The 26017-nt window shown below is 45.3% G+C and overlaps 1 protein-coding gene across 3 annotated transcripts in view; it reads left to right on the forward strand.

Moving 5' to 3' along the window:
* ALAD (aminolevulinate dehydratase) overlaps positions 1 to 26017 on the forward strand; it is a 165581-nt gene that overhangs the window by 35021 nt on the left and 104543 nt on the right. For all 3 annotated transcript variants that reach the window (XM_033960680.1, XM_033960682.1, XM_033960681.1), the window contains exons 2-3: positions 7536 to 7674; positions 14690 to 14740. In XM_033960680.1, coding sequence (XP_033816571.1) covers positions 7536 to 7674; positions 14690 to 14740 — 190 coding nt within the window. The remainder of the gene's footprint in view (positions 1 to 7535; positions 7675 to 14689; positions 14741 to 26017) is intronic.

Consider the following 26017-nt stretch of genomic DNA (forward strand, 5'->3'; position numbering starts at 1 on the left):
CCCACCCCTACCCACGATAAGGGGCATACACTAGACATCATCAGCTTCCTTGACCTGACCGAGCACAAAACTTCTGCCGAAGAGACCCGTTGGGAACATGTCTCCTGGTCTGATCACCTTCTAGGCTCTTTCTGCCTTCCCATTTTCATGTCTCATCTTGGCACTCCACCCCGACCCACAAACTATCACCTACCGCAAAAAAATCACGAGTGAACTGTTCTGGACCCAATTTCTCAACCAACTCCCCCCTTTTCCTAAACATGCCGACCCAGATTCCAATTGGCATAATTGGGTTACCCTTTCCGGGACTACCTACCGTGCTCTTGCCCCTTTGTCTACTAAACCTATCTTCCACTCCCGCAAGGCTCCCTGGTATCTTCCATACCACAGGGAATTAAAGCAGAACTGTCGAGCCCTGGAACGTAAATGGAAAAAATCGAAATCCCCTTCAGACAGACAATCCTGGAGAGACAACATCAAGTTCTATAACACAGTACTAAAAAAAGCAAGGAAGAATTTCTATGGAGATAAATCACCAGATCAAAAAACCAAAATAGTACACTGTTCAACATCTGGCGCAACCTGTCCTCAAAAAACGACTCCACTTTTCCCCTTTCCCCCCCCATCCGCAAACGACCTAGCTAAATTTTTCAATGAAAAGATTACTACCTTATGGAGTTCTTTCCCCCCAGCAGTCTATTACAATTCTCTGCCTCCCAATGACTCCAACCCTATCCCTGCTGATAGATCCTGGACTGCCTTTGAACATGTATCTGAATCCCAGATCTCTAAACTCTGTCTTAAACTGAAATCCTGCAATTGCATCCTGGATCCTTTCCCTTCCTACCTTTATGAAAACATTCCCATGCAGGCCATCTCCTCCCTTACCAGGCTTATAAATTCTGCTTTACTATCAGGCCTGTTCTCCACAGAAATGGGACACATTGCCTTGTCCCCTCTTCTGAAAAAAGCCAATCTCGACCCTTCCTTACCATCTAACTACTGCCCCATAGCAATAGCAAATATCCCTCTCCTAACTAAACAGCTAGAGGCCATAGTCACCACCAGCTCTCTTCTTACCTAGAGAGATTCTCCATCCTCCATCCCTACCAATATGGCTTCAGACCCAGCTTCAAAACTGAATCCCTCCTAGTTTCCTTAATTTCTAAGGTGCAACAACTACATTCTCGTAACAAATTCGCTGTCCTATTACAATTCGATCTCTCTGCAGCTTTCGATGTTGTCCACCACGACATACTACTTTATTAGCTTTCCGAGATAGGAATTGAATCAACCGTCCTAAAGTGGTTCTCAAACTTCCTACGCTCTCGCTCCTACACTGTCAACACAAATGGCACCATGTCTGTTCTTTGTACACCATCTTGTGGTGTCCCTCAGGGATCACCACTATCCCCTATTCTCTTTAATATCTATATGTCCTCCCTGAAAATCCTCCAATTATCCCCCTTTGAAACAATCTACACATACGCTGATGACATCCTTGTTCTCCTCGAGACAGACCAGAACCTCACCAACCTCCACGAGAACATTACAGCTTGCGTAATGAGACTCCATTCTTGGTCCTTCTCGGTACAGATGAAATTGAATGAATCAAAAACAAAATTACTCTGGCTCGGCCCAAAATTAGAACACCTGCCCACCCTCTTCGCATTACCCTTTGGCGCTGCACTGCAGCTTGAGTTCTCAAGCAAGGTCCTTGGCATCATTATCGATTCTTCTCTCTTCCTCAATGACCACCTCAACTCCTTGGCTAAATCATGCGTTTTCAGCCTCCACATGCTGAGGAAAGTAAGATCCTATTTTCGCCAACAACATTTCGCCGTCCTTGTCCAATCCATCATTCTCTCCAAATTAGACTACTGCAATGCCATCTACTTAAGTCTATCAAAAAAAGTCTTCAAAGACTCCAGCTAATCCTGAATACTGCAGCCAAATTGATCTTTGCAAAACGCAGGTCTGACCATGTCTCCCCATTCCTAGCCAAACTTCACTGGCTCCCAGTGATTTCCAGAATCCATTTCAAATGCTCCTGCCTGGCTTTTAAGATCATTAACGGCATCCTTCCTCCCTTAATTCCACTATCTTATAACTCCTCGAGTCCTGACTCTACCAGACCCGCCCAAAGGTATAAATTATCCTTCCCCTCTCTACACGGTATTCACTATGCAGGCAAACTGGGAAAATCCCTTCTCCTCAGAATCACAGGTCTTTGGAACGACCTTACTACCCTGCTGCGGAACCTGGGCTCCCTCCAATTATTCCGCAAGCAACTGAAAACCTGGCTTTTCACTAAAATGTAATTCTATCCCCCCTTACTCTTCTCTTCTATATATAAGTTCATTTTTTTTCCTTCTCTTCCTATACTTTAAGTTCTTGTAAACTGTGCCGAGCTCCACAACATCTGTGGAGATGATGTGGTATATAAACTTAAGGTTTAGTTTAGTTTAGACTTATCAAAAGTAGGGTCCAGAACCAAATTAAAATCCCCCAATAGAAGAAGCGGGTCCTCAGAGTAACGAGAACAGAGTTGAGTCATCTGTTGTAGAAAAGTAGTTTCCGATGAGTTGGGGCCATAAACCACGAGCAGCAGATAATGTTGGTCCCCCAATTTCGGACGCAAAAGCAGGTATCTACCATCGGAAGCTTTATCAAGAACCTGAACTCCCAGGGGCAAAGATTTACGGACCAACACAGCAAAATAAACCTCCCCCACCCAAGAGTGACATAGCTTAAGATGTTCCGTGTCCGTTAAACGGGTCTCCTGTAAACATGCAATGTCTGAATGATAGCATTGTAGGGCTGCTATAATTTTCGACCGTTTAACCAGAGATGTAATTCCCCCTACATTCCAGAATGTAAGCCTAAATGGGGTGCTCAGGTTGGAAAATCAGGGAACAGGCAGAATAGAGAACACAGAAGAGAAACTAAAGAACTACCCCAGGAGCCCAGCCATCCCCTTAGGTAGTACCATCCAAACTGAAAACATAGCCTGTAAAGTAAAAGAAACACACTGCAAGATCCCAAAAAACTCAGCACGAAAAGTGGAGGAGGACCTCCCCCAACCCAACAACAACCCAACCCCCACCCACAAAAGACTAAACTTTACACCACAAAAGCTCACACCGCACCACCAAGGTGGGATGGAGCGAGGGAGTCACTACGACGTGAGCAGGGCCCCCAGGCCCCCCCTCCCATACACACCACTCAAGGAATTATGTAAAAATTAACTGACGTCCAAATCCGGAGTAAGATTCTACGCCCAAAGCACACATAGCGGCCCCTTCCTCAGCCAGGAAAATCCACAAGGAGCACCCCAAGGGACACACACTCAAGATGGACAAGAAGAGGGGGGCTCATGCGCTACTTAAGATTAATACAAGCCAGCCCAAATGGATTGGAGGTGACCTTCTTAAAGCATCCAACAGGAGCCAAAATACATCAAGGGAGAGGAACCAGAGGGCCATGAAAGGAAAGGCCCCTAGTACCATATTTATAAAGAGAGCCAATAGCCAGGTACTATACAAGCACCCCCCCCCCCCCCCGGATAATCATACCAGCACTACACGTAAAAAAGAAAAGAGGGTCCTAAAGAGACCCAAGAGAAACTCAATCATACAAGGCACAATCATACACCTCCCCAACATACAAAACATGACCAGAAAGAAACACCCCCCAGATATACCCTTCCAGAGTAGAACCAGTAAACAAGCATAAGTCCCAGAAGTTCCCCCTCCCTAATAGCACCTGTAAAGCCATTATTTATAAAGTGAACATAAAAGCACAGGAGGTGAAAACAATGGGCATTAGCCAGCAAATAAGGTGGAAGGAGCAAAAAATCAGTAACCCACAATCACCCCTAGGGTTTCAAACAGAGTACAACTAGAGGCCCACCAACGAGCCCAGGTCAAGCGGCCAATGCCCAAGGAGAGGCATAGCATAAACAAGGGCCCACAAAAGAACCCCATGAAACCTCCAGCGACTATGCCCATGGTCCGGTCAAGTCCCAAAAACAAAAACGAGAATAACCACAAACATACCCCACTCCTGCAGAATTAGCATCAGTAACACTCACTGACTATCATACACAGAGGGAGAAGCAAATAAACAATCGGGGAGGAAAGCAAGTTCCCTCATTCCCACAAGCATACTACAAACAACACCAGCTAACTGCTCCCACATACACACTCCCAATATCCAGGCAAGTCACAAACAAAATAAACCAGGGCAAGGATCCAGAGTGCACTCCGGACACATTAGGAGACACTTGAACAGTCCATCGGGTCCAGGTCAGTTCCCTGCAGCTTAGTCTAAACAAGCAGGCAATGTGGAAAGCTAGTCCAATCGGGTGGAATTGGAAGTACTAGGCTCTGCAGGCAAGGTGGCCAGGAAATCTTGAGCCGAGGCCACTGTATCGAAAGTCTTCCACCCAGCGCTCGTCCAGACCTTCAGTAGCGCTGGGTACAGGAGCATGAAGCGGATTTTACGGGCATATAATGCAGAGCACACCGGGGAGAATAATCGGCGGCGCTCCTGCAGGGCCGGGGAATAGTCTTGGAACAACTTAATAGGATCACCATCATACTCAAGATGTTTCTGTTCTTCTTATATTGACGTAGTAATTCAGCTTTATGGGCTTAATTATGAACTTTTATGATGATCACTCTGGCCCTGGTGCTATCATCCCGATGCCTGCCCAAACGATGGGCACGCTTCAGCTGTATCGGCTCCATCCCCGCTGGTAGGGGAAGCTCCTTTCAGAGCCATGATTCTACGATGGGGAGCACATTAAAGTCGGACACGGACTCGGGAAAGCCAACCAGTTGTAGATTGTCCCTTTGGGAGCGATTCTCCAAATTGTCCATTTTCTTTTCCTGCCGACGTACTTGATCCCGAAGGGTGGTCAGCTCTGCCGCCGAGGTGTTGTGGGTGTCCTCCGTCAAAGCGATCCGATTTCCAAGGTCTCCTGTGCGTGTTGTGGTGTCGGCAAGGAGCGTTTCCATAGTGGAAAGCTGCCCTGATAGTTGCTCAAACCTCGCCTCCACCGACACTGAAAGTGCTTCAATATGTTCAGCCAATAATTAAAGCGCGGGGCCTGAATCAATCGCCACCATCTAGGGGTCCGACTTCTGGGAGCGAGGCGGTTTTTCTTTTTCCGTGCGAGAGGCTCTTCCACTCATATTTGGGCTCAAATGGTGGACAAACTTGTCCATAAACTAATACTGCCGAAATTACAGCAGGTTAGCAAAGAAAGAGAAGCAGAATGGTGGATAGGGGCCCCGGGGCCCCAGAGCTCAAGCAGAACGTGTCCTGCCCCACTCAGCACATCATGTGACCCTCCTGTCTACTATTTAAAACCATGAATGGAGATAGCCCAGCCTACTTGAACAACCACCTTATCTGAACTACCTCAACCAGGCAAAGGAGAACCCAGACACCATTCACGCACCCCCCAATCAGAGGCGTTGAACGCAAAAAAAATGTACGATGGCCTACTGGCCAGGTAGGCAGCGAAACTAGACCACCAACTCTCCAATCTACTGATCACGAATCCAGACTACAAAACTTTCAGAAAAGAAATAAAAACCTTGCTATTCAAGAAATCCGTCAAGACGAACTAACACCGCAGGAAGCATTTCAATCCCCCGTAGCAACCCGCTCTACTCTAACACTTCTGGAAATGTCCAGATAACCTCTTATATAATCTGCCTTGAACTGCAAGGTAATGGCGGGCTAAAAGTCACTAATGTAATGTCTACCCACAGATTGCCACCCCTTTCCTTCAACCCTCCATTAACTCACTAACTCTCTTGTTCCCCCATCCAGCATATGCCCTTTTTCTTTATCCTCTCCTTCCATCCAGTATGTGTTCTCTTTCTCTACTTCCATTCAGTATTTGCTCTCCCTTCTCAACTGAAATCCAGCGTCTGGCCCTCTCTTTCTCTCTTCTCCCCACTTCCATTTGCCCTTTTCTCTCACTCTCTACTCTTACTCTTTACTTCCATCATCTGCACATCTCCCTCCCCCTCACCTTCACGGGTCACCTTTCCGATGTTTTCTTTGTCAAAGGGGCCCCGGCATAGATGGCAAATATTACCTTGCAAGCAGTGCTCGGCACAAAGCTTTCCCTCTGACGCTAGCCGCCAAGGCAGAAACAGGAAGCTGCATCAGAGGGGAAGCTTTGGGCCAAGCACCGCTTGCAAGATAACTGTGTTTTCCAGAAAATAAGACAGTGTCTTATATTAATTTTAGGTCCAAACACACACTAGGGCTTATTTTCAGGGGATGTCTCATTTTTTTCATGTACAATGATCTCCCTTCCTTTCCTCTACCCCAATTCTTCCTCTTTCCTTTCTTTCTCCCACTTGTGCAGCATCTTTCCTCCCCTCTCACCCATCCTCTTGTGCCTACCCTCTTCAGCATCTTTCTATCCCTCCCTCCCATCCCCCCGTGAAGCAGAACCCTTGAGCAGCATCTTTTTGTCTCTCCCTCTCCCCCATTCCCTCCTGTGAAGCAGAACCCTTGAGCAGCATCTTTCTATCACTCCCTTTCCCCCCATTCCCTCCTGTGAAGCAGAACCCTTGAGCAGCATCTTTCTATCTCTCCCCCATTCCCTCCTGTGAAGCAGAACCCTTGAGCAGCCGAACCCCCCACAGACCCTCCCATCTTTCCATATCTCCCTCCTTGCCGAACCCCACAGATCCTCCCACCACAAGACAATTGACATACCTCCCTCCTAACAGCAGCAACTCTAAACAGGCTGTTTCGCAGTCTTCTCCCGCCGATGATTCCTTCTGCCGCATCACTGATGTCATCAGCAACGTGGCACAGGGAAGGCCCCAACAGGAGAAGGCTGCGAAGCAGCCTATTTAGAGTGCTGCTGATGCTGCTATAAGGAGGGAGGTATGTTGGCAGGGTTCGGATGAGAGAGAGATAAGGGAGGGTCAACGGGTTCGGCTGTGCGGCGCTGCTGCCTGTGAATTTAGGGAGTGTTGACATTTGGGATAGGCTTCTGGGGGTCACACCTGCGGGCTTCCATGACATTTTCGGGCCCTAGGCATGTGCCTACTGGGCCTACCCTTTAATCCGGCCCCGACACACTAAACTTAGGGCTTTGTCTGGAGGGCCTCTGGACATGCATGGACATCGATGCGATGACATCACATGCAAATGTGATGTCATCACATCAACATACATGCATAGGCGGAGGCCTGAGCTTGCTAACCCTAGGGAGGTACAGAGAGGAGGAGAGTTGCCAGTTGACTGCCTATAGGACGTGCCTCTCGTAACACACCCATAATCTCACCGGCACACAGTATTCAGAAATAAATTGGGGTGCCAGTGAAATGACTTTAGGAGATGGCTAATTTGAGTATAGTGGCTCTTGTTGAATATAAATTGTGCAGCAGAATTTTACATGGATTGGAGGGGAGAGAGATGGTTGAGCAGGAGACCTGAGAGAAGCAAGTTGTAGTAATTGAAGTTGTGTTAATCAGTACTGTTTCTTTATATTTTAGGACTGTTGGAATTTAGTGGAAGAAAAATGCAGATGGAGACGCTTCTTCATAGTGGGTACTTCCATCCTGTGCTACGAGCCTGGCAAGCCTCCAACACCAGCCTCAGTGTCAATAACCTTATCTATCCCATCTTTGTCACGTAAGTTCATTGCATAGATCGCTGGTAACTTAGAGGACTCTCCTGTGAGTACCTTACCTACAATTTGAATACAACTTTGTATTGTGATGTGCATCTGTGTTTGCTAGTCCGATATTGGGTTGTAATATTTTTTTTATTAATATAGATTTTGCTCACACCTTTTTTGTAAAGTCTAAAAGACTCATTATTTTTAATTGTCATGTTTTTTATTTGCCGTCTATAGAATATGATGTACAATTTTATAATTTATCTGACTAGAACAGGGGTTGACAACCCGCAGCTTGTGAGCCGCATGTGGCTTTGACTGTTTGGCATAGACTTCTTCTCTTGCGTCAGTGGGTTAGCAGCAGCGATTCCTACAGTTGCCTGCCGCTAACCCAGAAGCTGGGCTGGCGTTAGGGGAGGACAAATATGGCAATTGCCCTAGGCCCCACTGTTCTGGAGAGCCTCCTGTGGGCCAGTATGCCATCCCCCTTCTTTTGGTGCTGGTCCAATGTCACCCTTGCTTTCCTCACCTTCCCTGTACAGCTGATAAAACTGACTGCAGCAGCGATTCTAAAGCGCTGCCTGGGCCTTCTCCCTGCTTTCTTTCTGCTGCAGTCTCTCTAAGAGAAAACAGGAAGTTGTATCATTGCAGCTGGAAAGCAAGGAGGAGGCTGCAGGCAGCACTTCAGAATCGCTGCTGTGGTCAGTTTATCAGTGGGGTGGGAAAGGCGAGGATGATGTTGGACTGGTGCCGAAAGAAGGGGCAAGGCGTGCCGGCCCAATGAAGCCCTCTGGACCAGCTGTTTTTTTTCTTTTTTGTTTTTGAAAGTAGATTGAGGAGAGGGGTTTAAAGAAGTGCCAGATTGGGGTCGGGGAGAGATGAAATGAAGGGGAAGAACTTGTGGGGCTTGGAAACGAGGCAGTGGTCTAGAGGGAAAGAAGAGAAAGGAGACCTGGATGCAGGGTGGTGTGGAGGGAGGGAGAAAGACATTTGAAGGGAGGACAGTTGGGAAAAGAGAGGGAGAGTGGATCTGGGAGAGGGAGGGAAAGATATAGGATGAAAGGGTAGAGGGATTGGGAAGAGAGAGGGAGAGATGGTGGGCCAGGGAGGGAAGGAGAGAGATGGGATGCAAGGAAAGTTGAGAAAAGAAAGGGAGAGAAGTTGGACTTGGGAATAGAAGGGAGGGAGAAATGGTAGACCCATGGGAGGGCAGGAGGGAGTGGAAAGAAGGGAGAGAGATGTAGCTTTTTTTTTCTTTTTTTTCTTTCCCCTCCATCTTATTGTTTAGCATAAAGGGGGAGGAAAGAACAGAAAAAGGAGAGAGAAATGTTACTCATGGGAAGGCAGAAGGGAAGAAAGGTAGGATGCTAGGGAATGGTGAGAAAGGGGCAGGGAGATGTAGCCTGATAAGAGTGGAGAGAGGGAGAGGGATTCTGGAAATGGTAGAGCCATGTGAAAGAGGTCAAAAAGGGGATGACAAGGTGAGAGAAATGAGTACAGTGGTAGAAATGTGGTAATGGGGAGTAGATGAAAGGAGGGTTACCATATTTTTTGTCAGTAAAATCTGGACCCGCCCCCATTCCTGCCCCCACTGCCTGTTCGTCATACAGGAAGGCATCCGTGCATGTGTGGATGCCCCCTTGCTATGTGATTTCTTTTTAAAACTGGACAAAGTGACGGTGTTTGAAAAGCCGTCCAGACCCCTAGACATGTCCAGGGGACTGGAAAAGAAGGGAAATGGGAGAGCTAGAGCATGAGAAAGGGAGATAGAAAGTTGGTAGGTAGCTGAAAAGTAAAAAGGGGTGAAATTTGAGTGGATGGAGAGGCAGAAAAGAAAGCGTGGAAAAGCTAAAAAGGAAAGATCAGTATATCAGACAGGTGTAGAGGGAATGAAACTCGACAAGAGAGAGGAGAAAAGGCATACGGACAACAACCACTAGAAAGAGACACAGAAGAGCAGAAGTGACAAAATGGGACCGATCATCTTCGAGCCATGCTTCTCGGCACCGGTCTTCAAGGTATCGATCTCCTTCTCCAAGGTGTCAACACATGAAGCTTCATTCTTCTGGACATCGCTCCAGCCATTCCAGGCATTCATCTCCACATCTTTCTTCAAATAAGTCAGGCAAGCATTCCTCGAAGTCCAGACATTTTTCTTCCACGCATGCAGACAAGCGTAAGAAGTCTGACTCGCCTACTCCATCAGATTGGTACCGAACTAAATGCCAGTACTGTTCTCCTATTCCAGTGAATTCAGATCTTCGTCTTGACTCTCCTCATGACATATCTTCATCTTTTCATAGAGAACCTTCTCCTTATGAGCAGGACTCCTTTACTCGATTCAACAGACAGACGAGTAAAGACATGGATGTAAAGTTGGAAGCAGATTTCAAATATTCAGCAGAGTTTATAGAAACTGTGGACTACAAACATCCTCCTAAGGAGCTTCTTAAACTTCCATTACATGGCATTTTAAAGGAGACTCTCGGAAAAAAATTGGAAATCTCTTTACTCTGTTCCGGCTACTCCTCAAAAGCTTGACTCTCAGTGGAATTCACTCTTAAAAATCTGCATCTTCTAAAGTCTATGTTGCTGTTCCTCCAGGGTGAAAAGGTGGCACGATGGATAGTTTTGGGAGACTTTCTACCAGAATTCCATGCTGGCTAATAGTCATCAATTATAATTTTTATTTCACCTGTTATCTCAAATATTGGTTAAAACAAATGCCATTTTTCAAGTATCTTCCATCCCACAGAAAGTCTTAGTTTCAATACACATTTCATACTCTCACTCAGCTCAGACAGCATATGGTACAATCGTTGCATGATGCCTTTGAACGGTCCTCTCAGGTTTCAGCAATATCTATAGCCATGAGGAGGCTGGCATGGCTACGGGTAGCAGATATGGATGTTAATCTCCAGGATCGCTTAGCTAATATTCCCTACCTTGGAGATGAGCTTTTTGGGGACATTATCCAGAATGCGACTAAACTTTCAGAGCATGAAAAATCTTTTAATTCACTACTAGGGGACACTCTATGAAGTTACGGGGAAATATTTTTAAAACCATTAGCAGGAACTTTTTCTTCACTCAGAATAGTTAAGCTCTGGAATGGGTTGCCAGAGGAAGTGGTAAGAGCGGATTGCGTAGCTGGTTTTAAGAAAGATTTGGACAAGTTCCTGGAGGAAACGTCCATAGTCTATTATTGAGAGAGACATGGGGGAAGCCACTGCTTGCCCTGTATCGGTAGCATGGAATATTGCTAGTCCTTGGGTTTTGGCCAGGTACTGGTGACCTGGATTGCTCTGAGAGCGACTGACATATATGCAGAGATGATTTTGAGAATCTCTGAGTGACAGTAGAAGTTCCTCAGCTGTTGGGGCTTTTTATTCTTTTAATGGCACATATTCACAATATCTGCCCCATTTTAAAAAATGCTGAGCCCCCTCCCCACCAACCTGGCAGCAAAAATGACAGGTGGGATGCTCCCTCCCTCCTGTCAATGGAGAGCCCTCCCCCTTTTAAACCATCCCCTAAACTCCCCCTTTCCCTGCCACCAAAAAGGCAGGAGGGATGCCCACTTCTTCTGCCAGCGGGAACTTCCCCCAGCCCACTATCCCCCTCGTACCTTTGTGAGAAGTTGAAAGGAGGGATGCCCACCCTCTACCACTCCAAGGCCCGCAAGACCAAAATGGTGAGACTTCCCCTCTCTGATGATACATGGGGGAGGAGCCTAAGCCTCAGTCCTTGATCACCTTTCTGTACCCCGGGATACAGAGGAAGGAACCTAAGGCCTGATTGGCTCAGACACCTAAGGCCCCTTCCTTTGGGGCCTTAGGCCCCTCCCTGTGCCTCATTTAAGGGAGGTGAAAACCCACTGTTTTAGATTGGCAGGCCTCTGAGCAGGCGGGACGGAGCATCCCTCCTGCTCAACTTCTCACAAAGGTACATGGAAAGGGGGAAGTTTGGGGGAGCATGGTGGCAGGAGGGAGTGGGCATATCTCCTGCCTTTTTGAGGAGGGAGGGGAGAGGGTAGGGGATGGTTCAGGGGCACCTGGTGCAGGGGTCCTTTGTTGGCAGGAGGGAGTGGGCATCCCTCTTGCCATTTTCCCTACTGTAGGTGGGGAGTGGAATTTGCCTGGCAGGAGGGAGTGGGCATTCCTCCTGGTTTGTTTGTTTTTTTGAGGGGGGGGGGGCATTGCCGGTTATAAATATTATATTAATTTCAGGCCTGAACTTTTGGTAAGACATGTGACTGGTCACTTTTTTGGATCGCTAAGTGTTCGAGCATCAGTCGCTTGGCTAGTTTATATAGCATTTCAATATTAATGACCTTATTTGCATGGCCAGATCAGAGAATGAGCGATCGTGCAGAAAACCACGTGGTGAGCCATTTTCTGCATCGGCAAATGCAGTTATCACTAAACTAGTCAAAACCAGTTTAGCAATGATTGTTAGACAATTGCTGACTTTAGTGCATCTAGGCCTGTGTTAGCACCATTGTTTTCTTGAATTTCCATCTAGCAGAGGTATTCAATTTAAATGAACTTTTGACTCTTTCTAATTTCAAGCAACTAAACTTTTGGAATATGTTCCCTTTTATATATGTATTTGAAAATGGATCAAGTACTTTTCTTGTTCCACTTGCTGGTCTCATTCAGATCTCTTATATATAATATGCGTTGCTTCTAAAGACCCTCAAACACCACCTGAAACCAGGGCCGGATTTTCCTATAGGCTAACTAGGCTTCAGCCTAGGGCCTCAAGATCAAGAAGGGCCTACATTCAAATTGTTAGCAAAATTAAAAATTACACTATTCTAAAAACAGTGAACACTAAAACACTGAACCGAAAATAAGGAGAAATTCTACGCTTCGGGATCGGAACCGGCTCCAGCCGCAACGGGGCGCCGACTCGGCTTCTCCCTTTCTTTTTCTCGCCCTGGGAGGAGGATCGAGGAGGGAAAGATGTCAGTCCGGAAACAGCTGGGCAAAGCCCAGCCCTGCGGGGAGAGAGGCAAAACGTGGATACGTCAGGACAGGGCGGCCCAGACTGGCATCGGGGGGGGGGGGGGGTTCAATGGAAGGGGGATGGGAGGCAGGCAGGCTGGCATCGGAAGGGGGGGCGTTAATGGAAGGCAGGCAGGATGGCTTGGGGGGGTGTTCAATGGAAGGGGGATGGGAGGCAGGCGGGCATCGGAGGGGGGGTGAGGTGAGGAAGGACGCACTGGGGGCACTATGGACATAGGAAGGGGCAATGTTGTGTGTTATGTTTGATTAGTTATTGTTACAAGTACTATATATGGTGCTGAGAATAAATGTCCAAATAAGTGTTCTTGACTTTTTTTAATTTATTATCCGTGTCACATTTTTTATAAAGGTTAGTACCAATAAGATGTTTCATTTAACATATTGATATATATCACAGTAATGATGTATTTTATTATCTCTCATGTAATTTACAAACTTAAAAATGGGAGGTGAGAGGGCCTCATAAGTGGAATAGCCTAGGGCCTCTTTTCATCTAAATCCGGCCCTGTCTGAGACTCATTACATTCATTGTCTTAGGTTTTAAGTGCTGTCTCCTCATCGGGGAAGTAATGAGCTAGCTCCCTCCTAATGTTATATCTTATGGTTGTGGTTATTTTAAAGTAACTAGTGATTTATCTTATGTGTGGTCATCCGTTGCGGGATATTTTAGCCCTTTTATATATGAACACAAAAAAACAAAAAAAGGAAGTGGGGAAGGGACACACTGGTCAGACCACTGTGTGAACAAATACGTTTATGTAAAATATAGAATTTCAGTTAAAATTTGCACAGGTATACATATAAATAAAACAAAACATGGCAGGCATGTAAAGTCCTTTGTAATAGAGCATATACTGGATCCCAACATGGTCCATGTTTCGGCCACAGGGGCCTTTCTCAGGGCTTTAAAAGTAGCCCAGTAGATGGTGCCAAATGATAAAAAAATCAATTATACGCAAACTGAGCTTATTTGCAGAAAAGCACACAGAGGTGCCTGCCGCCTAGTGCAATGTGGAAAATACAACCGCGATGCAAGGAAAACGCTGCGATAATATGGAACCGCTACTTTATATGAGACAATTTTTTCTTATCTGGGCTTTTGATGGGCTATGAAAATTGTCTATTTTGCACAATATTATGCTAATGATGATGATTATTGTTTAGTCTTGTAGCTTCTAGCATATGCAGTGTCATACTTTTTGTATGTCACTTAGAACCTAATTATTAGGCATTAGGGACAGTCTCTTGTGTGTTTTAATGTATAGCGCTACATGCATCTGGTAGTGCTAAATAAAGAGTAGTACAGTAGAATCTCAGTTATCCAGCACCCATAGGGATTGGCAGATGCTGGATAACTGTTTTTCTGGTTGCTTAAGAGTGCTATTTTAGAAACCTTGTCTAACCCAGATCTCAATCCACCTCTCTTCCTCCCACCCCAAAGCACCAGTGTGGCAGCAGTCCTGAGCCTACTCCCCCCCCCACCCCAGTCTCCCCATCAGCCCTAAAGCAGCAAAAGCAAGTGGCAGTCCTGAGCCACAAATCCCCCCCTTCTTTCCATCCTTACCCAAAGCAGCAGCCAGTCAGCAGGAGGTAGCACTCAAAACAGGCTGTCTGCTTCCAGCCCCGGAAGGACCTTTCCTCTGATGTTTGACATGGTTGTTTTTTGTTGTTTTTTTTTTTTGGGGGGGGGGCTTTTGCTGGTTGGGTGAGTTGTCAGTTGGTTGAATACCAGTTAACTGAGATTCTACAGTAGTAGTAGTAGTAGTAGGGGAATAACAAGTATAAAAAAATAGAAGAGAATATGTTATGACAGAACTGATTTGTGTTTTTCTGTTGCTGAATAAATTTATTGTTGTTTTATTGTAACCCATCTAGGTAATAGGCGGGGTAGAAATGTACAAAAAATAAATGTGTTGGGTGCTTGTGTATTTGGAAGCAACAAGAGAAAATGCTGCGTTTTATGTTGGTACTATAAATATACTTTTGTTAACTCTTTCAGAGACAGTCCTGATGCTATAGAATACATTCCTAGCCTCCCTGGACAAGCCAGGTAGGAACTTAGTAGTTTTATTTCTGTTTATATTCTGGTTTTTAACTCATTCGCATGTCTGTTTCATTCTCTGCCACATACAGTGACCTAGAAAAATCCTTTCTTAATTCTACCGTATATGTATATTTCCCCTTTCACACCTCCCCCGATCAAGGAAGTAAAACGGTCAAAACAATACGACTGCCTCCTAGCCACTCAAGCTGCAAGAATGGATAACCAAATCTCCAACCTACTGTTAACCACCCCAGACTACAAGATTTTCAGAAAACAAATAAAAACTATACTCTTCAAGAAAGCCCTGAAACAGTCCTAACCACACCCACCCTTAAAACCTCTTACTCTTAACAACACTTTTACCTATCAAATACTATCTAAAACCCATAATTTCACCATATTCTTACCTCCTAAAGACCTCCACTTCCCTTTGGTAACTCTTTATCCAATGTTTATTACCTTAAAAATTCTATGTCATCGCTTATTCTACTCCTTTTAATTTGTATGTAATTCCTGTTTTTTAGTTGGAATGTAATCCGCCTTGAACCGCAAGGTAATGGCGGAATAGAAATCACTAATGTAATGTAATGTAATGTAATGACATAACTCAGTTATGAAAGATACCTACTGTTGCCTGGGAGTAGGATTAAGGGGGTCAATCAGGAATGTATGCAAATAAATCTGTGTGTATCTATGTAACATTTGGGGCTGATTTGATGTCTGTCTCCTTCCTCTATGGGTAAAAGTGGACAGAGGGGGAGATTGCATCATTTCTGGTGCCTACTTGACCTTTCTTCAGTACAGCTACAGAAGTATAGTCATGTGAAAAAATTAGGACACCCCATGAAATATTCAGTTCTTTCTTAAGAAATATTCACATATCGATGTCAAATCTGTGTTTTATTTATCTCTGGAAGAGAAAGTGATGTAATTGCAGACAAACAGATTTTCCTTGCTTTTACTCATGAAACAAGATATCCACAAAAATGTGTATTCTAATTTTCTTAAAGTGGCTCAAATCACACACAGGTGTATCACATCAGGTGCACATGATTAGAACATCATTACTTAGCATTTTGAAGTAGGTTTGCCCTACTTAAACGTTGGAGCCCTACTTAAACCTCGGACATTTAATTTGGTGTGCTCATGACTGCTGCGGAGATAGTGAACACCATGGTGAGATCAAAAGGGCTGTCTGAGGCTTTCAGAAAGAAGATTGTAGCAGCTTATAAGTCTGGTAAGGGATTTAAAAAAGATCTCAAAAGAATTTGATATTAGCCATTCCACAGTCTGGAAAATAGTGTACAAGTATTCAAAAAACTGCCAACTTGTCGAGGTCTGGCCATCCAAGCAAGTTGACCCCCAGAACAGACCGCAAGATGCTAAAAGAGTCTCCAAATACACTTCTACCTCTGTATTCACGGGGGATGCGGACAGAACATAGCCGTGAATACTGAAAAGCTGTGAGTAACTTTTTGCATGTTATTCGGTTTTTCGGTAAAATAGACCTGAAAAAGATAATAAACCGTGAATAACCGACCTGCAATTTGCTTTGTACAACACCGGGAGCAGTGATTTCCAATGTGAAATGTCGGGTTCAGTGATGAAAATTAGGGGGCGGAGTTAGCAGCCGAAAAATTGCAAATCCACGGATACAGAGGGAGAAATGTATCCTAAAATGTCATCATGGGACCTACAGCAAGCTCTAGCTACTGTTGATGTGAAAGTGCATGCCTCTACAATCAGAAAGAGACTGCACAAATTTAACTTGCATGGAAGGTGTGCAAGAAGGAAACATCAAGGCCAGACTGAAATTTGCCAGAGAGAACGAAAACAAACACCAGGACTTCTGGAATAGTGTTCTAAGGACAGATGAGTCTAAAATTGAATTATTTGGACACCAGAAAAAAGGACATGTTTTTCGTACATCAAATACAGCATTCCAGGAAAAGAACTTCATACCAAATGTGAAGCATGGAGGTAGAAATGTCATGGTTTGGGGATGCTTTGCTGCAGCAGGACTTGGCCAGTTCACCATTATAGAATCCACCATGAATTCTACCGTGTAGCAGACTTAAGCATGGCTCTGTCCACCATATTATTGCTAAAGTTCTGAGAGAGCTAGAAAGATTTTTCAGCAGCAGCCTGCTTTGTGGCGCATGTCTTTCACACGAGATTGCTCAGTGTGCCTTCTACAGCAGTGGATGTCCGCCACATAATCCACACTATCCATCACTAGCTGGGGCAGACGCCCCTTATAATCTCATTTGAGTTCTTACCGCTTAATGGGAGGGGACCACAGTAATTTTTGTCCCCTCCGCCTTTTTCATTGGGGATCCTCAGGCTCTTCCTCCCAGAGAATTTCCCAGTGATACCATCCCTGTGACAACAATTCCAGATATCCTTGGATCTCATGGATGCTTGCCTCCATATTCCAGTATTTCCAGAGCATTGCAAGGTTCTGCGTTTCCATGTTCTGCAACAGCTTTCCAGTTCGCTGCTCTTCCCTTTGGGCTCACAACTTTCACCAAGCTGCTGGTAGTTGTAGTAGCTTTCCTCCATAGCTAGGATGTCTTGGTCCATTTTTTATTGGATGACTGGTTGATCCATGCTCTGTCTCAACATGAATGCGCATGTGCAGTGGAGATGGTGGTATTTCTGCTACAGGGCTTGGTTGTATTCTCAAGAACAGCCAGTTGACGCCGTCACAGACCTTTGAGTATCTGGGCCTTCTGTTTGTCACCCGGCAGGGTTGGGCATTTTGGAGGGGCCTTGGGCATCTGGGCCTAGTGAGGGACTTAGGCTCCTTCCCGGTGTTGCAGGGGACCCTGTGACGGTGGCTGCAGCAGGAAGGTGTGAGCATCTCTCCTGTCTATCTTGTTCAGTGTGGTGGGGGGTCTGGGAACAGTGGGTGAGGGAGGGTATTGTTGGGAGGTGGGACTCTTCTTTCTGCTGCTCTCCCTGCCAATTAATCAGCTATGCCTGCAGGACTTGGGGAGCCCTGCAGCTCAGTTGATCGGGGCAGGGAGAGCAGCTTTGACCATGAGGGAGGAGCTGTGCTTAGTAATTGCTCTTTATAGGTGATTCTCTGCACAAATAGTGTGCATATAATTTGCATGCTATAATGCTGAAAATTGCCTGTAAAATAAGTCTCTCCTACTATGGGCACTACATTGACTCTGGATTTTACCAGCAGGTTTTGAGAATCTTCCTCTGTCATATCTAAGGTACAAAATGATGCTCTGAACAACTGGCTACTGGAAGGATTAAGGCATGACACCTCCTTAATCCCCCAGTGGTTGCTGTGCCTCTCCCTCTTCTCTAAAAGGCTCTGAAACCACTTTAGGTATTATAGGCATACTGCACAGAGCAGAATGTAGATCTCAGCAGTGGCCTTGTGGTGAGTGCAATGGATTATAAACCAAGAGACTTGGGTTCAGATCCCACTGTAACCTTTTTTTTTAAAAAAATTTGTGCTCTCCATGAACAGAAAAATAGGTGGTAACATAACATCAGATTTTATTTATATACCACCATATACTTGGTAGTTTTGATGCAGTTAACAAAATTATCTCAAGGGTGCATAGAGGCTGCATGTAGTACAAGAACAGGGGACTAAAGGCTGGGCAGAGTCGAAGTATAGGGAGACCTGCTGTACCTAAATATATAAGCCACCTGCAAGCCTGAAGGCTATTGAAGTGATGAACTTTTTCCTGGAGAGTTCACAGTTTAAAAAAAAAAAAAAAAATTTAAAGTGGGATTTGAACCTGGGTTCCTTGGTTATAGTTCACTGAACTAACCACTAGCCTGCCCCTCTTCTCTGAATGGATGTCTGTAGCCATTTTCTAAGAATGCTTCTATACAGAAGTTCATGTCCTTTGTTTCCACTCATTTTAAAATTTTAATATTCCAGTTTGTAAAATGGCTGACTGTTCATGCTGGCCATCTTGCATATTTCCTGTTTTAAAATACTTGTGAGATGTATGTCTACCCTTCACATTCTACAGATCCTCCTTTACCACACTTTAATGAGAAATGAGTCATGGATTCATTGCTCTGCAGGAGTTTTTTTTTATAGCATGGACTTGTCATGATCACATTCATTCTAGGGGAGCACCAGGTACCTTCACCTATAATAGTTGCCTTTTTCCTTTGGGTTGAGCCCTTTGGTTCTTGGGAGGTGCCAGGACTTAAAGCATGGGTGTTGCAGTAGAGATGCAAAACCAAATCCCAAATGGCAGCCAGAGAGAGCATCCAGGAACAGGCAGAGCAGGTTCTTAGTGAGAGAAACGAGCAGAAGTCTTGCCTTGCCTTGCCTGCATTATTGTAATGTTGTCTGTATTTAGTTTGATTTTATGCCGAGCTCCTTTTATTTAGGTATTCCTCTTTATCTCTCATCTCATATTGTGCTTTATACCCTATCTTATCCTCTGTGCTCCCAGGATGGTTTTCATTTTGTCTTAAAACAACAAAAAAACCCGGGGGTTTATAACAGAAAATCTTGACAGAAAAATCTGCCCTTCATCTCTTCTCATATATACAGTCATGTGAAAAAATTAGGACACCCCATGAAATATTCAGTTCTTTCTTAAATGTTCACATATCAATGTCAAATCTTTTATTTATCTCTGGAAAAGAAAGATGTAATTGCAGGTAAAAATCAAACATTTTCCTTGATTTACTCATGAAACAAAAGATATCCACAAAAACGTGTATTCTGAGGAATAAATTAGGATACCTTATACCTTAATAGCTAGTGTTTCCCCCTTTGGCTGAAATAACTGCAATGAGACGCTTCTTGTAGCTATCTACCAGTCTCTGGCATCGGTCTGAGGAAAGTTTGGCCCACTCCTCAATGCAGTATTCTTTCAGTTTTTAGATGTTTGAGGGGTTTCTTTTATGTACAGCCCATTTCAAATCACCCCACAGCATCTCAATGGGATTAAGATCAAGGCTTTGAATCAGCCACTCCAGGACTCTCCTTTTCTTAGTTTTCAACCAGTCCTTGGTGGATTTACTGGTATGTTGCAGGGTCCAGTTCTGCTTCAGCTTTAATTTTCTTACAGATGGTCTCACATGTTCCTCAAGCACCCTCTGATATACAGTACAGTAGAATTCATGGTGGATTCTATGATGGTGAGCTGGCCAGGTCCTGCTGCAGCAAAGCATCCCCAAACCACGACACTTCACCCCCATGCTTCACAGTTGGTATGAGGTTCTTTTCCTAGACTGCTGTATTTGATGTACGCCAAACATGTCCTCTTTTCTGGTGTCCAAATAATTCAATTTTAGACTCATCTGACCATAGAACACTATTCCAGAAGTCCTGGTGTTTGTCTGTTCTCTCTGGCAAACTTCAGTCTGGCTTTGTTTCTCTTATAGAGCAAAGGTTTCCTCCTTGCACACCTCCCATGCAAGTTAAATTTGTGCAGTCTCTTTCTGATTGTAGAGGCATGGACTTCAGTGTTCTCCCTAGAGGTTTTTAGCCGGGTGCTCCGCGCGGCTAATTTAGATGACTGCCTGGTTGTCATCTCTGGCATGAATCCTGCTGCTGCTCAATATTTAAAAACAAAACAAAACACCTCAACGGCTTGGGGATTTCCCGGGCTGACTCGGCACAGCCTGAAGAGCCACCGAAAGTTCAGTATTTGACTCCTGCCTGACTTTTTTTTTTTTTTTAAATGCCAGCAAGAGACTTGAACCCATGCTATGGAGCTCTAACAGTAACACTGTGCATGCCGGCTTCCCTTCTCTTCCCTCCAAAACCGATGGGGGGGGGGTAAGGGGAAGAGAAATGCTGCTGCACCCAATTGGGGTGGAGGGGGAAGAGAAATGCTGCTGTTGCACCCAATTGGGGAGAGAGAGGGGAGAAGGAAGAAGAGAGGAAAGAGATGCCAAGACCATGGGAGGGAGGGAAAGGAAAGGAGCTACCAGATCATGGAGGGGGAGGGAAAGATGTCAGGGCATATGGGGGGGGGAGGAGACAGATGCCGGAACAGGTAAAAGGAAGGAGAAGAGATGCCAGATAATGGAGTGAGAGGGGGAGATGGAAGGAGAGTTGAGAGATGCCAGGGCATGGGGGGAGGGAAAAGAAACTAAGGAGGCATAAACTGCCAGACCAGAGGGAAAGGGAGGAGGTGCCAGAGAAGGAGGAAGAGGGAGATATAGGAGAGGAGAGAGATGCCAGGGCATGGGGGAAGGGAAGGAGATAGAGATGCCAGACCATGGGGTGGAGTGGGAAGGAAGGAAAGGAGAAGAGAGAGATGCCAGAGCATAGAGAGCGTGGAGACAAAAAAAATGGAGAGTGGTGAAGCTGAAATGAATCATGTACAAAGGAGAGAAAGGGCACAGAATATACAGTTTATTGAAGGGACATAGAAAGAAGGAAGATGCCCTATAGAAGAGAGAGAGGGCGGACAGTGGATGCAAGGGGCAGAGAGGGCAGAGGCTGGGTAGAAGAGGTAGAGAGAGAGGACAGATGTTGCATGGAAGGGAAAGAGGACAAATGCTGAGAGTAAAGAGATGATGAACATAAGAACATAAGCGTTGCCTCTGCCGGGTCAGACCAGGGGTCCATCGTGCCCGGCAGTCCGCTCCCGCGGCGGCCCCCCAGGTCCATGACCTGAAAGTGTTCCCTACCTAACCTGAAATATCCATACCCTATTCGCTCAATGTCCTGTACGGTAAACGACAAAAGGTAGAGAAAAAATGTGTTTTGTTGCTTTACGTAGAATCAAGTAGTATTGTAACTGCATTGATTAAAGTTTATAAATAGGAAATGGAAATAAGGCAATTTGGGGGGGGACTAAATCCTTATCCTCTGGTCAAGACAGGATACCATAACAGCAGTATACTGTACTGTCTTGAAGAAAGATTTGGCATCTGAAAGCTAATTGAAAAATGGATTGGTTTAGTCCAATAAAATGGATTGGATTAGTTCAATAAAATGGTATTTTCTTATTTCTCATTATTTGTTTTATTTCTATTTGTTAATTTGTAAAGTGTGATTGTTATGTAGCAGTTTTTTCACATTTACATCTACTGTCTTTATATTTTGCATAGTATTAGGGGACGTGTCACTGTTTCTGTGGTGTTGCATTGTATGCAGAGTCTGGTTTCTTGGTTCAGTTTAACTTTTGTCTACATATTTCTATTTTTAGTTTGATTATTCCATATTGGGCGAGGGTGGTTCTGTGTGTATGAAAAGAACATGGTTTTCTGTTAGCATCGACTACAGGATCAATTGACTGTGCAGGATCTGGCTTGTTTAGTTTTACAATGCGTGTGTTGGTGTTCTAGTGCTCACTGCAGTGTTTAACATAAGAACATAAGTATTGCCACTGCTGTGTCAGACCAATGGGCCATTGTGCCCAGCAGTCCGCTCCCGCGGTGGCCCTTAGGTCAAAGACCAGTGCTCTAACTGAGACTAGCCTTATCGGCATACATTCTGGTTCAGCAGGAACTTGTCTAACTTTGTCTTGAATACCTGGAGGATGTTTTCCCCTATAACAGCCTCCGGAAGAGTGTTCCAGTTTTCTGCCAATCGCTGGGTGAAGAAGAACTGCCTTACGTTTGTACGGAATCTATCCCCTTTTAACTTTAGAGAGTGCCCTCTCATTCTCTCTACCTTGGAGAGGATGGCGAACCTGCCTTTTCCTAGGTGCACCCTTGTTGTGTGACTCGTGGGTTATTATTAAAAATCTTTTTTTTATATAGAGGAGGGGGTTGTTAAATAATGATCAGCACTGGCTGTCATATATACTAGGTACGCCACTGGATTTAATGACCCTATTCTAACTTTACTGTTGATGTAGGTCTTTTCTCCCCCACACACACACTATAAAGGAGACCAGGTATGGACAAAGTCTCCGCTTCTGCGGCGAGAGGAGTAAGCCATTCTGGCCTCCCATCCCATAAGTTTGTGTAATTTATTCCTCCAGTACCAGAAGGAGGGAGGAATATCGGCCAACTAGTAATTCAAAATACACTTTTCCAGGATATAGAATTTAATCAAAAACAATTTTTTAGCAGAGTTATAAACGGAAAACACAGAAAAGTGAGCAAACAGCATATGAAGCGCAGAGAGAGGGACAGGAACATGCAACTGGCTCTGGGAGGTATACACTCTCAACAGGATTCGATAATGGCATTCTCGGAGCTCAGCATTATATACTAGAGCTGGGATACGTTTAAGAGCCCAGAGCAAGAAATCCTCCCCAAGCTCCCTCCCTAAATCCCGTTTCCAAGTCTCCAATACAGAGGAGAAATCCCGAGGAGGTCCCAGCAAGCCAAGCTGCTTATGAAAGAAGGAGACTAAGACCCGAGGCTCTGGATCCTTCCCCCCCCCCCCACAAAAAAATAAAAGGCACAAAACTGGAGCCCAAAATCCAAAGATAGGGAACCCCCAGGGACAGACCGTACATAATGTAGCAATTGACAATGAGCATAAACAAGGCCAGAGGGTGCAAGGCCACGCTGCAGCAACTCATTGCAGGGCAGGAGCCCCCCATCATCCCGCAAAACATGAGAGAGAAGTTCAAAGCCCCTAGTCTGCCATCTACCAAAAATTGAAGTGACCAGCCCCGGTGGGAAGGAGAGATTACCAGTCAGAGGCAGCAAAACACTAACATGGGGGTCCTGATGCCACAGGGGAAGCAACCACCGCCACACCTCCCAAAGCGGTCTAAACAAGACACCACGTCTACTAGGAGCAGGTACCTCTGCTAGTTGAGTATGGAGAAGAGATAGGAGGTAAGCAGGATAAAAATAATCGCGTTCCAGAGCGGTGTCGTTATAGAGAGCAGTACCCAAGACCCAATCCCGGACATGTCGTAAAAGGCAAGCCTGATTATAAAGAGCAAGATTCGGCACCCCAAAGCCGCCCGGTCCCAAGAGCTCAACAACAACTGTCACCGCAACTTAGGTTTCCTGCCCACCAACAATACTTTGATAGCAAAGAGAAGGCCCAGATGTCTTTGTGCAAAAGACACAGAGGAAGTGTCTACAGTACGTAGAGCCACTTAGGGAACAACACCATCCGAAAGAGATGCACTCTTCCCATCAGTGAGAGTGGCAAATCACACCAAATAGTCAGGATAAAGCCAGCAGTGGAAACCAAATGATTCAACCGGTAAAGCTCCCGAACATTCATGGGCAGTTATATTCCCAAATAGTGAAAAGAGGACGTAGCCCATTTCAACGGAAAGGCCGCTCCCCAAGACCTCTGAAGCTACTTAGTAGAGACCAGTGCCTCCGATTTCTTCAGATTCAGAGCAAAACCTGAAAAATCCCCAAATTCCTGAACGCTCTCCAGGAGTGTAGACAAGGATCGGTGCAGGTCAGTCAGGAAGACCAGGAGGTCATCAGCAAAGGCTGCAACCTTAAAATGAATAGCACCCAGCTGAAGGCTGCTGATGTCTACATTAGATTGCAGCTCTCTAATCAAAGGATCTAAATAAAGTGCAAGCAACAACGGTGAGAGGGGGGCAGCCCTGGTGAATCGGAAAGGGGGGGTCGAAGTCCTCCATTTACCAAGATCTGCGCTGCCGGATCACAATACAATGCCTGGATAGCATTAAAAAAGAAGGGGCCCATCCCGTACGCATGCAGTACAGCAAAGAGGAACCCCCACCACACGCGGTCAAAGACCTTTTCAGCGTCAAAGCTAACAAGTAAGGTGGGGTGCCGTCCACACTGGCTTTCTCCAAGGCCAACAAGATACGTCTAATGTTTTTAGACACCGGATGGTCGTGTAAAAATTCCACCTGCTGTTCCGACACCAGGGAGGGAAGCACCTGGGCCAATCGATTTGCCAGGACCTTAGCCATCAATTTAATCTCAAAATTCAGCAGGGATATGGGTCTATGGGATTCTGGCAGGACCGGTCCCCGACCCAGCTTAGGAAGGACGATAATCTGGGCTAGATTCAAATAATGAGGCAGGAAGCCTTTAGCTACACTTAAATTAAATATCTCTGCTAACACCAGAGCAATCTCTGCAACAAGCAACTTATAAAATTCACCATGGTAGCCATCTGGCCCCGGAGATTTGCCCAACAGGCTAGTGAGAATCACCCACTCCACCTCCTCCGCAGTAATAGAGTGCTCCAACATGTCTGAGTCCCCCAGCAGAGAGACATGGCAGATCTAAATTGTCTAAGTAATTATAATAATAATAATAATTTATTCTTGTATACCGCCATACCCAAGAAGTTCTAGGCGGTTCACATCAGTTAATTAAGATCCGCGATGACACATGGATTTACAAAATTTTGTCAAAGTTACATGCAACGAAAAAGGGAGAGAGGGAACGCTTTAACAAGAGTTTTATCAGAAGTACAAGCAACGTCGAAGGTTTGGGTTGGAAGGTAAGAGAATAACGAGAGAGAAACCAAGTAAGGGGAGGGGGGACGGGGGAGTGCGGTAGGAGCGGGGTGAATGTGGGAGAGGGGTTATTGCGGGGTGGAAAGGGGTTAAAGGTCCTGTTTGCGGAATAGGTGCGTTTTGAGTAACTTTCTGAAGCTGAGGTAGGTGGGGGCCTCGAGTACCATTTGGGCTAGCCAAGGGTTCAGCTTAGCCGCCTGGAAAGCAAAGGTTTTGTCGAGGAATCTTTTGAGCTGACATAATTTTAGGGAGGGGAAGACGAACAGCTGGATTCTGCGGGATTTCTTGTTGGTGAAATTCAGAATGAAGTGGTGATTGAGGTATCTAGGTAATAGGCCAAAAGCTGTTTTGTAGCAGAAGCAGGCGAATTTGAATAAGACTCTGGATTTGAAAGGCAGCCAATGCAGTTGGTGGTAGAAAGGAGTGATGTCCCATTTATTCAGGCCGAATATGAGGCGGACGGCAGTGTTCTGGATCATTTTTAGTCTTCTAGTGGTTTTCTTCATGGAGCTCAAGTAAATGACATTGCAATAGTTCATTATGCTGAGAATGGAGGACTGTACCAGTAGGCGGAATGAGGTGTCGTCAAAGTATTTTTTTATGGTGCGAAGTTTCCAGAGCATTTCTTGACAGTGAGATCGGTGTGATTTTCTAGTGATAGATGTTTGTCTAGCGTGACTCTCAGTATTTTTAATGTTTGTTCGAGGGGGAAAACCAATCCTTTTACTTGGATTGTGGTGTCTTTGATTTTGTCTTTGGGGGTGGCTAGGAAGAATTTTGTTTTGTCCGGGTTTAGTTTTAGTCTGTAGGAAAGCATCCAGAGTTCTATCTGATTTAAGTATGCTTGTGATGTAGGCGAATAGTTCTGGGGAGAAGCTGGTAAGTGGGATGACTATTGTGA

Source organism: Geotrypetes seraphini, chromosome 10 (assembly GCF_902459505.1).
Source record: "Geotrypetes seraphini chromosome 10, aGeoSer1.1, whole genome shotgun sequence".
Taxonomy (NCBI): Eukaryota; Metazoa; Chordata; class Amphibia; order Gymnophiona; family Dermophiidae; genus Geotrypetes; species Geotrypetes seraphini.